The sequence below is a fragment of the Lactuca virosa genome, chromosome 4 (assembly GCF_052849685.1).
Source record: "Lactuca virosa cultivar CGN04683 chromosome 4, Lactuca_virosa_CGN04683_v6, whole genome shotgun sequence".
NCBI lineage: Eukaryota > Viridiplantae > Streptophyta > Magnoliopsida > Asterales > Asteraceae > Lactuca > Lactuca virosa.
In genome coordinates, this window is record NC_136429.1 from 194,762,943 (window position 1) to 194,777,430 (window position 14,488).

The 14,488-nt window shown below is 31.3% G+C and overlaps 1 protein-coding gene and 1 long non-coding RNA gene across 2 annotated transcripts; both read left to right on the forward strand.

Annotated features, from left to right (window-relative positions):
• Nucleotides 1-2,518: 2,518 nt before the first annotated feature.
• On the forward strand, nt 2,519-9,755 carry LOC145105464 (topless-related protein 4-like). Its single transcript, XM_079042564.1, has 13 exons — nt 2,519-2,608; nt 2,685-2,864; nt 2,957-3,070; nt 3,851-3,926; nt 5,871-5,966; nt 6,645-6,772; nt 6,896-7,127; nt 7,204-7,458; nt 7,880-7,990; nt 8,069-8,248; nt 8,479-8,607; nt 8,698-8,982; nt 9,281-9,755. Exons 1-13 carry the CDS (start codon nt 2,526-2,528, stop codon nt 9,599-9,601), a joined length of 2,190 nt encoding a protein of 729 aa, XP_078898690.1. The 5' UTR covers nt 2,519-2,525; the 3' UTR covers nt 9,602-9,755.
• Nucleotides 3,197-3,794, forward strand: LOC145168671 (uncharacterized). Its single transcript, XR_013741994.1, has 3 exons — nt 3,197-3,339; nt 3,434-3,599; nt 3,704-3,794. It is a non-coding gene; the product is annotated as an uncharacterized LOC145168671 (long non-coding RNA).
• Nucleotides 9,756-14,488: the final 4,733 nt, after the last annotated feature.

Here is a 14,488-nt window from a genome sequence, read left to right on the forward strand (position 1 = left end):
CTAGTTTATAACCCGTGAGAACCACGGTTACAAAATTAATTAAACTTTAATAGTAAAAAACTCAAAATTATTAATCACTTATTTTAAATAAATTATTAATTAAGAGATTTTTTTAGTTATATAAAGTTATAATAATTGATTTAAATAAATATGTAAAATTATATCACTTTATAATTTGTATTAATTTTATTTTAATTTTTATTCTAATGTTATTAATTTAATGTAATTAGAGTGAAAAATTTAAAATTTGAAATTTCAAATGAATAATCAATAGGTTGACAAGTGACATGTATTAATTAAGAGACATAATAATGTGACATATGACAAAAGAAAAATAAAATATACATTAATTATGAGGCCTAATATGGTGACACATGTCAAAATGAGAATAAAACTATTCTTTTATTAGAATAGAGAGAAGAGATTTAAGTCTTATACTGTTATCTTTTGGTTAAAAAGAAAACAAATTAAATTTCTTTATATGGTAATTTAAGATAAAATAAAATATTAATATTGTATTCATGTTATCGTTCGAAGGTCATTATTTGATGCGAAAAATTTATAGTAATATTGCAAATATGATTAGGAAGGCAACAAATGTGTTTTAAACTTTAAAATATCTAGTAAGTTTCTACTTTTTAATTATTTAATATGATGAAATTTATGATTTATTTTAATAATGTATATACAATATAACAATAGTTTTTAATTATATGCCTAAATATATTATCATATTATTTTATATTGGATTTATCGAACATTATTACGTTATTTCAACTATCAACTAGCTTGTTAAGTCAAAGTTATTTTTTTAGCTAGTCTGTCAAATTAATCAAAATATTATATTTACAACTAAAAATGGAATAAAACAAGAAATGATTGTTGGTCCGGTCCTTAAATATACCGACGATCCCCGTGAACTCACGTTTTTTGTAACGAAAAAAGAAAGAAATTCCACATACTATTTATAATGTATGTTTGACCGAATGTATATTTTTGAATTCTCAGACTTAGAATAAGACATATACATAAAACTAAAAGTAATAAAATATAAAGTGTATTTTAAAGAATTTTAGCTAAAATAAAGGGTAAAATGCAGAAAAACATAATCATATATTTATCTACCAACATTCAGAAAAAACTCTTATATTTTGTTTACATGCAGAAAAATCTTTATATTTTCAATTGCCTTTCAGATTTATCCAAATATCTGTTTTTTTAGAAGTTAAAGATTGTTTTATGACATTTATGACATGACATTTATCTTGTTTGTTTTTAGGTTGACATGAAAAAAAAACAATATTACTTATTTTTGCTTGAGTAAATTGTCGTTGAGTAATGATTTGTTTCTCACATTTTACCTTAGATGAGAGACAACGTCACTTATTTTTTTTACATGTTAGCATGAAACAAAAAAGATAAATGACATATCACAAATCAACTGCTAAGTTCATAAAAAAATCCGAATATTTTGGTTAATTTGAAAGGTAACTAAAAATGTAATGATTTTTTTTTATATCAACAAAATTTAAATGTTTTTTTTAAATACTTAATAGATAAATGATTATGATTTTTTGCATTTTTCCCTTAAACAAAAGAACTATATAATAAAAATTTTACACCATTTGTTTACCATACGAAAACAAACTGAATAATTATTCTAAATTTCTAATTTAATTACTATGAAAAAAATCATAAGCAAACTCATATTTTGGTACAAAGACAACGTAATTGTGCCTAATTCTACAAAAAATGAGCAAATTTGTGATCAATAATTCCTTTTCTAAATATAAAAAAAAAAAAAAATCTAACTTCGATTATTAAAAGCGTTTATGGCTTTTTCCAGAAGGTCTTTCTGATAAGCACTACTACTTATATATAAGCTAAAATATTAGTCATTGCATGCAATAATATTAGCTGTTCTGCTTATCACTCGGTGGGACCAGAATAAACCCACGCTTTCTTAACCCATGTCAAATCCACGGACATGCCTATTGCGCGACACGTGTATAACTAGACTTCCCTTGTCAATACGTGTTTTTAACACTTTACCTAGGCGCGTGAGAGAATGCAACCTTTACAAATCCCAAAAAAAACTTTATAAATACTGCCCCGAAACCTCAACTCACTCACAGTTGTGATACACCTCTCTCTCTCTCTCTCTCTCTCTCTCTCTCTCTCTCTCTCTCTCTCTCTCTCTCTCTCTCTCTCTCTCTCTCTCTCTCTCTCTACAATTTCTAGAGTGAGAAAGTAAGAAAGAAAACCATCTCCGTCTTTCCGCGTCGATCACGACTCTGGTAATCCTTTTCTCCATGTTTTAGTTTCTCTCTCTATATCTATCTACGTGTATGTATGCGTAAACCTTTAGCTAGTATTCGATCGGTGTACGGAAAACTATGAATTTCTCTTCAATTTCTTCTTCTTGTTAGTATGTACACATGCTGTTCATAAATTTATTCAATTCAATTTTGTTTTTGTTATAATAGTGTTGATCAAACCCTAATTGATTGGTATAGACGGAGATCATGATTTCTGGGTTGCCGAGAGAGCTTGTTTTTCTGATACTTCAGTTCTTAGATGAAGAGAATTTCAAGGAAACACGACACAGGTAACTTACAAATCCTTTGTTGAAATTTAAATTTACTATTTTTTTAGCTTTCAAGTTTTTCTTTTTACGAATGAAGGTTGGAATCGGAGTCTGGATTATTCTGTAATATCAAGTATGTTGAAGAGCTTGTTACTAAAGGAGATTGGGATGAGTTGGAGAAGTATTTGTCTCCTTTCGTACAAGTTGATGATAATCGTTTTTCAGTGAAGATCTTATTTGAGATTCGTAAACAGAAATACTTAGAAGCTCTAGACACGTACGTAAGATCTAATTTTTGTTTTGATCATTAATAGTTGACTCGAAGACTTTCTATTAATTATATTTAATTTTGTTGGTTGATGATCACAGAAAGGATCGTGCTAAGGCTGTGGACATTCTAAACAAAGACCTGAAAGTTTTCAAAACCTTCAATGAAGATCTGTTCAAGGATATGACACTTCTTCTCACTATGGGGAATTTTAGGTACTTTTCAACTTTATAACACCAATCATGGATCATACATACATACATACAATCTGTTTGATATATATATATATATATATATATATATATATATATATATTTTCTTCCAGGGAGAATCAACAGCTTTCTAAGTACACAGATACGAAAACAGCAAGGGCTGTATTGGTTCATGAGCTCAAGAAGCTGATTGAAACAAACCCACATTTGAAAGATAAGTGTCAATTTCCTGATTTCAAGAACTCAAGGTTGCGTTTATTAGTCAATCAGAGGTAATTAATAAACAAATACTATAATAATAATGATAATATAATAATATTTAATCTTTGTTTATCTACTAATTATATGTTATAACCAATTTTGCAGCCTAAACTGGCAACATCAGCTTTGCAAGAACCCTAAATCCAATCCTGATATCAAAACTCTCTTTGTTGATCATGTTTGTGGACAACAAACAAATGTTGCTCAAGCTTCATCTCACGTGACCAATGAGACTGTGAATTCCTTGCTTAGAACAAGTGGTTTTCAAACGGTAGGTTTTGGTTTTAACTTTTATAATTAAGTTAAAACTCAATTAATTGCTACCATTAATTTTTGTTTATTTGTTAATGAAAAATTATTATTTTCTTCTTTCAGCCATTAAAATTAGAAGCAGCAGTCAACACATCATCTTTGACTCACCAACCTGTTTCTTCAAGGGCTCTTCTTCTTGCTGCTAACACTTCAGGTAACATTAATTAATCATGTGTCTTGAATCTTGATAATGTCTCTTTTTATACATAGATTGATATTTAAATATGAAATTGTAGATTCTGAGCATACCTTGAGGAGAGCAAGGCCTTTTGGGATATCAGAGGAGGTAGATTTTTTTTTTTTTTTTTTTTTTTTTTTTTTCACAATTCCCATGCGATCAAACTTCTTGTAATATGTCTTTAAAATGATGACGTGGCATGGCCATCAATTCTTGCAAAAAGTCTTTTAAATGCCAAGTCACTACTATGCCCCACCTATTTATTATTTTAAATTATATTATTACATGAATATGTTATTTATATAGTAAATTACATTGTTACATATCTTTTGTTCAGTTATTTTGTCATATTGGTTTTTTATTTCATAAATATATTCATATTCATAGATAAAATATATTTAATTTATAATTAAGTTAAAAAATTAAATTGTAATCATAGCTATTTAATTACAAAATTTTCTTTTATAAATATATTATTATATGGATACTCTTTTATATTATAAGATTTGTCTTATATTTATATGAAAAATATTTTATATTTATACACGAACAAAATAATGGTTCATATATATACAAAACATATTTTTTTTAAAACCTTTTATAAAAACAACCTTTTATGTATAAATAAGTAATATCTTGTATTGTTTTATATTGATGTATAAAATTAGAAAACTGCTTCCTATGTAAACAAAAAGGTATTTTCTATTTATAGAAACAGAAAACAAAGTGTTATAAGTAAACAAAAAGCACATATAAACAAAAACATCAAACAACGTTCTATATTTATATTTTAACAAAAGTAAACTCTTCTAAAAGAAATAATATTTTACATCCAAACATTTTCATAAACACATATCAATTAAAATAATAGGATATTTCTTAATAGGTATAAAAGATAATCATTGATATATCATTGGAGACCATTTGTGGAAATGTACATGTTAGACACACTGTTATTGAAATTTCACTGTATATATATATATATATATATATATATATATATATATATATATATATATATTGTCTCATAGATTTTCCTAACGCATCGAGTTTTGCAGAACAATAATCTTGCCACATCATCAGGCACACGTCCTGGTCAAACCCATGTGTACGGCTTACGTCATCATGATGACTTACCCAAGACTGTAATTTTAACTATAAATCAAGGTTCAGATGTGAACACCATGGATTTTCACCCCGAGTACCCCACTGTGCTTCTAGGTTTGTTCTTCATATATAGATCATATAACTCAAGTTTTTTGAGTTTCCATTTTCTTTATTTTAATTTACATTTTCCACGTGGCTTTTCCTTTTTTTCTTTTTCAGTCGGAACAAAAACGGGTGATATTTCCATTTGGGAGGTAGCTAGCAAGTTGAGAATTGCGCTTAGAGGTTTCAATGTTTGGAACATCATGGGATGTTCAATGTCTCTTCAGGCATGACCATTGACTTATAGATTAACACCTCATTTTGTCTTTTACTATAGTTTTATAAATCCTTTTAATGTCATCTGTTATATGTGTTCAGGCTTCTTTGACCAATGATCCAGTCATAGTCAACCGTGTTACATGGAGTCCAGATGGCCTTTTTTTGGGTATGCACCAAAAAAAACAAATTTTTTTTTTCCTTTTAAGGATATAATTTTATAGTATATACTAAAAATTCAGTTAATGAGTAATGTATTTGGATTTTTGTAACAGGTGTCGCGTACTCCAAGCACATTGTACACGTGTACTCATATCGTGCTGGTGATGAGTTACGAGATCACCTTGAGGTGCATGCATTATATATAATATTACTTGTATTTAATTTATAGTTATTTTTTTTTCTTTTATGTACTAATTATTAATTAATTTAATTCAGATAGAGGCTCATATTGGCAATGTTAATGATATTGTGTTCACCATTCGAAACCAGAAGTTATCCTTTATAACTTGTGGAGATGATAAGAAGATTAAGGTTTGTTTACTTGAATGTTCACACATCACACAATATATAACAAGTTTAAAACGATTATACTAGTTACATGAATATAATTCTTCAAATTTGTAGGTGTGGGATGCTGCAACAGGTGCCAACGAACACACCTTTGAAGGTCATGATGCACCCGTCTATTCTGTCTGCCCACATCGTAAGGGACACATTCAGGTATCTCATATTCGTATCAAATCCAAACTTTCTCTTTATATAAATGGAAAATTTTATAAAAGCCAATATATTTTGGGGTGAACCATTGCTATTCTATTTTGTTTATCTCAATGAAATCATACAAGTCACAAGTGTGAGACATTTTTCCAATTTAACAGTTTTGACTTGTTATATCAGATTTGAGCGCTTATGTAACTTTTTTAGACCAAAAGAATGGCGTGTCAATTATTATTAGTAAAAGAAAACTATAACTAATTCTTTATTATTTTTTTCCGACATGTAATCACTTACATCTTTTTGATGTTTTCGAAGATGAAATCTATTTGGGCCTCGACTCAAAGTCACAAAGTACGCCAAAAATATAATGATTCGAAATGAAAAAAAAAAAGTTTTAGTGGTTAAACTGCAAAATTGTCCAAAATACTTTATTTATTTATTTTTTTGAAAATTTCCTTTAAAATAACTAACTCGTCAATTTTTTAAATGCCACATAAACAAAATCATCGATGTAAAGCATTACAGGTCAAAATGGTTAAGTTGGAAAAAAGAGATCAAACATGCATGATTTAGTTGGAATAAATAAAACAACGGTGAAAAATTATCCAAAATATAATGGCCTTTGTATAATTTTAACTTTATATTATAAACAAACTAATTTGAAGTATTTATCTTGGCTAGTTTATCTTTTCAACATCTATTGATGGAAAGATCAAGGCATGGTTATATGATGACATGGGTGCAATGCTAGATTATGATGCACCAGGTTACACTTGTACAAGAATGGCATATAGCAAAGATGGGTTGAGGTACATACATATGACATATAATATATACACCCCAACATCTTCATTATTATGTTTATTAATTTATTGTACTAAACTCTTTAAGGATCACTTTATTGATTATATATATAATTTTTAAAATTGTAGGCTTTTCACATGTGGTTTTAGCAAAGACAGGGAATCATACCTTGTTGAATGGAACGACAGTGAAGGTATTGTGAAACGAACATATTATGGTCTCGGGAAACAATTTGCAGGTGTTGTGCAATTTGACACAACCAAGAAATTATTAGCAGCTGGAGATGAATTTTCTATTAAATTCTGGGACATGGATAATAAACATCTTTTGACTTCTACAAATGCAGAGGGTGGATTACCGGTAATTAACATTTTTTAATTTCCGTTTTTTTAGTTATGTCTTTGGTACGTAAATTGTTTTTAAATTTATTTTACAGGCGTCACCGTGTATTCGGTTCAACAAAGGTGGGATACTTTTGGCTGTATCAACTTCTGACAAGGGTATAAAAATACTTGGGAATACAGAAGGTGTTCGGATTATAAGATCCAATGATGATCGCCGGAAAATGCCAGATGTCAGATCTAGAAACCCTGATGATATGGAAGTTTCCGGTGTTTGGAGGCCAAAAGAAATCACTGAACCTTCACAACTTCGTTCCATAAGGCTTCCTGATAATATGTTATCAGTTCGAGTAAGTGGTTGTTTCTTTTTGACTTAATCTTAACAGAATAACTTATTGAATTAAGCCAAAATACTTGGCATAATGGCATAATGTATTAAAAGACTAACCTTTACCTATTTGTCATTTTTCTTTTTTCCTCCCAACTCCTCTCACATTACACTTTATGAATATCATAAAATTTGATGAATATTTTGAAATTTGTATTTTGGAATGTAAGGGTGAAAATTCATTTAGATTCATTATGTGATTTTATTGGGTCTAGAAAAGAAACAAACCTTACACAATATACTATCACCCATAATTATCCGTTCAACCATTTAACCCCTACATGTCTTAATGTGAAAAAATGTAACAACCCCCAAGTATCACGACTTTAATAGAATTTTTTTTTTATTATTAAATTTAATCTTTTTAGTTGTTGTGTTTTCAGATTTTAAAGCTTATGTATGCAAACTGTGGGACTTCCATACTTGCACTTGCTTATAACGCTGTACACAAACTATGGAAATGGGAAAGGACCAACCAAAACATAGCAGGAAATGTAAGTACTTAACTTTTATATCTCTAAACTTCATATGGTTTTACCTATTTACCCTTTACAAATGTTTTTTTTTCATAGGCAACCACTAGTGCTCTACCACATCTATGGCAACCTTCTAGTGGAATTCTAATGACAAATGATATTAGAGATGCAAATCTTGATGATACGATTTCTTGTCTTGCTCTTTCAAAGAATAGCTCATATGTTTTATCAGCATCAGGTGGAAGAGTATCCTTGTTTAATCTCGCAACATTTAAGGTAAATAGTATTTTTCGTAGGGTAAATTACAGAATAATCTATTATATGTAAAGTTAACACTGAAACCTGATAAGTATTTTTACTTTGAGAAAATGTCCAAAACTTTATGGTTTGACTGCAAAAAAACGAAGTATTAATAGTTTAAACTCAAAATATAATTACATTTTTGTAATTTGTGAAGTTTAATGTATTTAATATTTTCCATGTATTTCATAAATAAATGAATGCAGACTATGACAAGGTTCGGGCGCCCACCACCATCAGCAACATGTATTGTTTTTAATCCACATGACAACAACATTATCGCCATTGGAATGTCGGATGCTTCAATTCACATCTACAATGTTCGTGTTGACAAGGTATTATTCAAAAAAAAAATAGTTTATATATATTCAACATAAAATTTTATGTATTAGTCGAATAATCATTTAATTTTTTATAAATTACAGCTCTTGGAAAAGCTAACAGGTCACGAGAATAGTGTAACTGGGCTTGCATTCTCTATGGATAAAAACATTCTAGTCTCATCAGGATCTGATGCTCAAATATGCGTTTGGGAAACCGATACTTGGGAGAGACATACACACAAATTATTACAAACTCCTCCTGGAAGAACAACAAATCCCAATTCAGAAACCCGAGTACAGTTTAACCCTGATCAGACACGTGTCCTGGTTATTCACGAAACACAAATCGTCATTTCTGATCCATTCAAACTCGACTTTTTGATGCAGGTAACAGTCAAAGTGTCAAACTATTTCATATATGCGTAATTCTTGTAGGGTAAATTTCGGATTTTCAGTTGAAAAGTTGTTATGTGATTTTTTTACATAAAACCGCTAATAATTTGGAATTTTTTAATTTGTCATTATGTGCCACGATAACCGATTATAGTTTGGTAAATAATGGCTTAACTAAAAATAATGTCTTCTCAGCAAAAAAAATCGTAATAACTTTTTTGGTAAAAAGCCAGTAAGGCTTTACCGAAGTCTTCTTTTTTATATTTATGAAATCAATAACATATTTTTACAGTGGATTCCGCGACATGGAAGTGGAGCAATTACGGATGCGGTGTATTCATGTGATGGGAAATCGATATATGTTACCATTGATGATGGGAGTGTTAATGTTCTGAATGCAAAGTACTTGAGGCTGAAATGTCGGATTAGCCCTTCATCATATATCCCAACTACCTCAAGGGTGTGTCCACATGCGATTGCTGCTCACCCATTTGACCCGAATCAAGTTGCATTGGGGCTTTCAGATGGCGGAGTTTATGTTATTGAGCCTCTAGAGTCAGATAAAAAGTGGGGGAGTGACCCGGATGTCAGTTTGGGATTAGGGAGTTCATGAAGAATAAAGTATAGTTTGAGTGTTGGTTTATGTTTTTGGAAGGTAAAACTGTTTGTCTTAGTTTGTGTTGGATGTTTTTCAGTATGGTGTAATAACCGGATAATTTGTTAGGATGTTATCTGTGGTTTTATGTTTTGTGTTTAAGTGGTGTGCTTTGAGTGTTTTATGAATTTATGGATTCCTTGGAAGTTTTTTGATTTTAAAAATCTAAATATTATAATAGAATAACTTTGACTAGACTTACAAAATGATTTTATATATTGCACTAAAAATATAAACAAAAAGAAACTTGAAAATTTGAATTTGGAGTCGTGAAGATTCTCAACAATGAACTTTAGGCCTATACCACTAAATAGAGGTGCACTAGGCCTGACAATCGTACCGTGTTCGGGTTGACGTGTCGCGGGTTGGCGGGTCAAAATATGTCAACCCAAACACGACCCATTTAAATATACAGGTCACGGGTTGACGGGTTTGGAACATAAACCCATATATGACCCGCCAACCCATTTATTTATACGGGTTCACAGGTTGGCGGGTTCGTGGGTCAGATTTTGATTCGTGGGTCAGATTTCATAAATAAAATTGACAATTAAACATGAATAAATTTTTGATGGTTGATGCAAACATATCTGAATTTTAGACATTTAAGTCTTAAACATCTAAATTAAAATTAAAAACATTCGTAGAAACATGTTACAAACTTAGCATTACAGGTTACGACTTACAACCTTAAGCCATCCACCACGAGTCAAAATGTCAAAACAATCAAATGGTCTATGAATCAATGGTATATGTTATATAATACTTACTAAATATTAATACTTGATACATAAATACATTTAAAAATAAAATAATTTTTTTTATTAAAAATATAAACGGGTTGGCGGGTCAACCCGTTTATTTTTTGAGAAACTCATATATGACCTGTTTAATAAACGGGTTGGCGGGTTCGCGGGTTAGCGGGTTGGCGTGTTGAAAAACTCAACCCAAACCCATTTATTTCGTGTCGTGTTGCGGGTCGTGTCGCGGGTCGTGTCGAAAATTGTCAGCCCTAAGGTGCACGAAATCGATTTTGAAAGAGTACTGGGTCGAGCTTTTAGGGATTTTGGGACAAAAAAGTATGAACTAGTATAACAAGCTTGTAAATAGTTCCTAAAGGTATTTTTTTATTTTTTTTCTAACTTTCTTGGTTTGTAACCGTTTTCAATTATCATGTAATATATATATATATATATATATATATATATATATATATATATATATATATATATATTCGAATAACTATATATTCAAATATTCAAGTTGTAGCAAGTAACTAGAACTTTTACCAAAGGGATTGTTCTAAAAAATAACTGAATTCATTTGCTTCCAAAACACCCACATTGTAGTCAAAATAATTACCTCAAGCCGCCTTTTGTTGATAGTCGACCACTTGGAGTCATTTACCCAAGAAAGCCATTCGATTATAAAACATGACGCAGGAAAGATGACATCACACAGACATGCTACACCACACCACACATCCATCAAAACTTGACATTGAAAAAAAACGATGATGAGTAGTCTCCACGCCCACATCGCAAATCGGACACATCAAGGATTCCAATTCAATGCCTTTCTTTGACAAGCTAGAACGAGGTGGGAGCATGTCAATGATTGGGAGCATGTCAATGATTAATCATCAAATAAGGATATTTATCTTCGTTAGGACTATTCTACACCACTTTGTACTACTATTATGATCAGTGTAACAGCCACCAAAATATAGAGTAAAATTTTCATTTTTACATAAATCAAACCAACCAAAAGTCTTTTCATAGAAAGATCATCATAGTTTCAAATGTAGTTTTGAAAAAGACATCAAAGTATCATAAAATGATAGTGCGGAAACTCCAGTGGATACGGTGTAATCGTCGTGCTCTTCCATGTTTTGATAAAATACCTGCAACAATTAAACTTAAAACCGTAAGCATGAAGCTTAGTGAGTCCCCAACGGTACCACGATACCAATACACGCCCCGCCCAATATACATAACGGGCCCTGCCCAACATGAATAATGGGACCCACCCAAAATGAATAACGGACCCTGACCAACTTGCATAACGGTCCCCGCCCAAATTGCATAATGGGCCCCGCCCAACTTGCATAATAGGACCCGCCCAATATGCATAACGGGCCCTGCCCAACATGCATAACATACATGCAAGAGTTACAAAGATAATCTAGCATTCTACATAGTATAATGAGAAGACTCACCCGAACTACGCAATAAAAGCCAACAACTACCTCACCAACGGAACAACTAACCCAAACTACCTAATGCCAAACCGAGACCATTCCTAACTAAAGTACTTGATTCTAACAAAGTTTGGACAAAAGTCAAAGTGTTTAAAAATTCAACGATCAATGGTCAAAGTCAATGGTTAACCATCCATCGACCACCATGGTGGGCCAACCCCCTTGGTCGCACCGTGGTCAATAGAGGACAAAACAAACGCGGGAACACAGACCATCACTCCGTGGTGAACGTCCTCAACAACTTATTCCATTAAGCTCTTAACCCTTGAGTTTAGAGTTCTAAAGCTCAAATCGATTACCCTCTGCATAGATAAAGTTCTCAACTTTATTTATTTCTTACATTTATTATGTTAAGATCTTAAACCCTAACCACAATTGGAACAAATCTCCAAGCATAACTCAAAGGAGAAGCATATGCATTTTTCTACCAACCAACAAGTCATAAGTCATTACATCTTTGAATATTGCTTTGGGGTTGTCCAAACTAAAGAACTCCAAAGAAATGGGATAAAACAGACAAAAATGGCATAAAACCAAGATCTAAGAATCGAATTTAGGAGGTAATCTTTATGAAAATCTCCATTCCCTCCTTTTTATTCCTCTCCGATCGATCCAAGTTCTAAAGAAGAAATTGTGTTCTTATTTTCTGATTTTACAACTCCTACCCTCCAGCTTCACATTTTTGGCAAAAATGGTCCCTTCTTCCAATATGTGTTACTTTTCTTTGAGGATGGACATACTAAGTCCCTCTCCATCCATTATGTAACTTTTGTAGTCTATCCCATTAACTGAGTCAACCACTTTGGTTAACTCACTTTTATAACTTGACACTTTTGGTCCTTTAACGTTTAAAATGTTATTATTTTTATTTCTAAATTTCTAAACTTCATATCAACTAATGATATGACTATCCCATAATAATTTATTTATATAAGCATCTTTAATTTATTTACTTTATTAATTTAAGAACCGGATCTTAAATTTTAGGATGTTATATATTGGTTCCAATTTTAAAGTGTATTGCTATTATTGGTTCCATACCAAAACTATAATTTATTCTAAAAATGAACTATTATAAAAAAAAATGAACTCTTACATCAAAGGTTAGGATTATGTACATGTTATCTCAATAAACAATTGGATTGTATTGGTGGAAAGCCATAAAAAGCTCGAGTTCAACATATTTGCAAATGATAAACGCTTAAAATATCAACTCTTTATTGTATTTGTTTAGGAATTGACGGGTGAATGATGAAATATATATATATATATATATATATATATATATATATATATATATATATATATATATATATATATATATATATATATATATATATATATATATATATATATATATATATATATATATATATATTCTGGAACGACGAAAATTTTATTAAAAAACTAGCAAGACGCTACAAAAACAATATTACAATAAAGAAGAAGCTAAAACAGGATTATGGAGCCATGAAGTCCACAATAACTTAGCTTTTCGACACCAATTGGAAATCCATAAAAAAGCTCTATCGACCACCTCATAAAAAATACCAATTTTTCTCGGTAAAACCTTCTCAAAAATAATGGAATTACGGAAATTCCAAAGACACCAACAAGAAGTCCATAAAACCGATCTTTGACCACTCGACAACCTGACTGCATCCGACTAGTGTAGGAAACATAGGGTTTGTGGTGGAGATCTGGATACCAACTTGGATCGTGAGAACACTTTCCGAACTGATATTTCTACCCTATGCCTGGGTTGCAAGAAATTCAGCCTAGGATAATCCAAGTGGACACTTACGATTCTAGGCACAAAAATTGTAAGCCAATTTGCTAGAAAGATTCTATGAAAGTTTGAAGAAAACGAGAGCTAATTTTCGGATAATCACTTCACAACAGGAAGAGTCGTTTATATAGTAAACGAAATTAGGGTTTCATTAGGGTTGGGTCATCACTAGTTGCTTTGGAAGCAAGTCAGGGAAATCCGGATTAATGAGGATTTAGGGTTACCAAAACTAATGAGTTTCGTTAGTTTTACCATAATGACTAGAGGGACCCCAGCCAGGGGCTCTGCCCTTTAGACCTCGCTAGGGGTGCTACCCCTAGACCCCGCTAAAGGGGTGCCGCCCCTTTGGAAACCATGGACCCTGACTTGTCATCGAACCGGCTTCTAATTCGATCTTATACATGTGTGCACTCCGCACCAACCCGTACATATATTAGAGTACAAATATGAAGCCCCTTAACTCACATGTTAGTTCCAGTTACATAAAATGACATGGTGACACTAAAATCACCAACAACTAGGAGATCAAGGACTCAATCGAATATGTCTCCAGAATATCGAAACCCCACAAAATAGCAATATAGGTCCATAACCGAATAAGCTCACTACAACCTATGAAAAGATGATCAACTGTTTCAACTGACTGAGAGCAAACTGGGCAAGTAATCGTCTCCACCTCAATACACCTATAAGACAATCTCTCTCTTATAGGAATACTAAATGAAAGTATTGGCAACACAATTTCAATGTATATATACTTAATAGCATTACGATATCATTTTATTGAAAGTTGATT

Excerpts from the sequence above, each read along its gene's own strand:
- LOC145105464 (XM_079042564.1), top strand. The coding sequence starts at position 2,526 with ATGATTTCTGGGTTGCCGAGAGAGCTTGTTTTTCTGATACTTCAGTTC. Across the intron at positions 3,071-3,850 it reads CTCACTATGGGGAATTTTAG|ATTGATATTTAAATATGAAA; the intron begins GTACTTTTCAAC and ends TTTTATACATAG. Across the intron at positions 7,991-8,068 it reads ACCAAAACATAGCAGGAAAT|GCAACCACTAGTGCTCTACC; the intron begins GTAAGTACTTAA and ends TTTTTTTCATAG.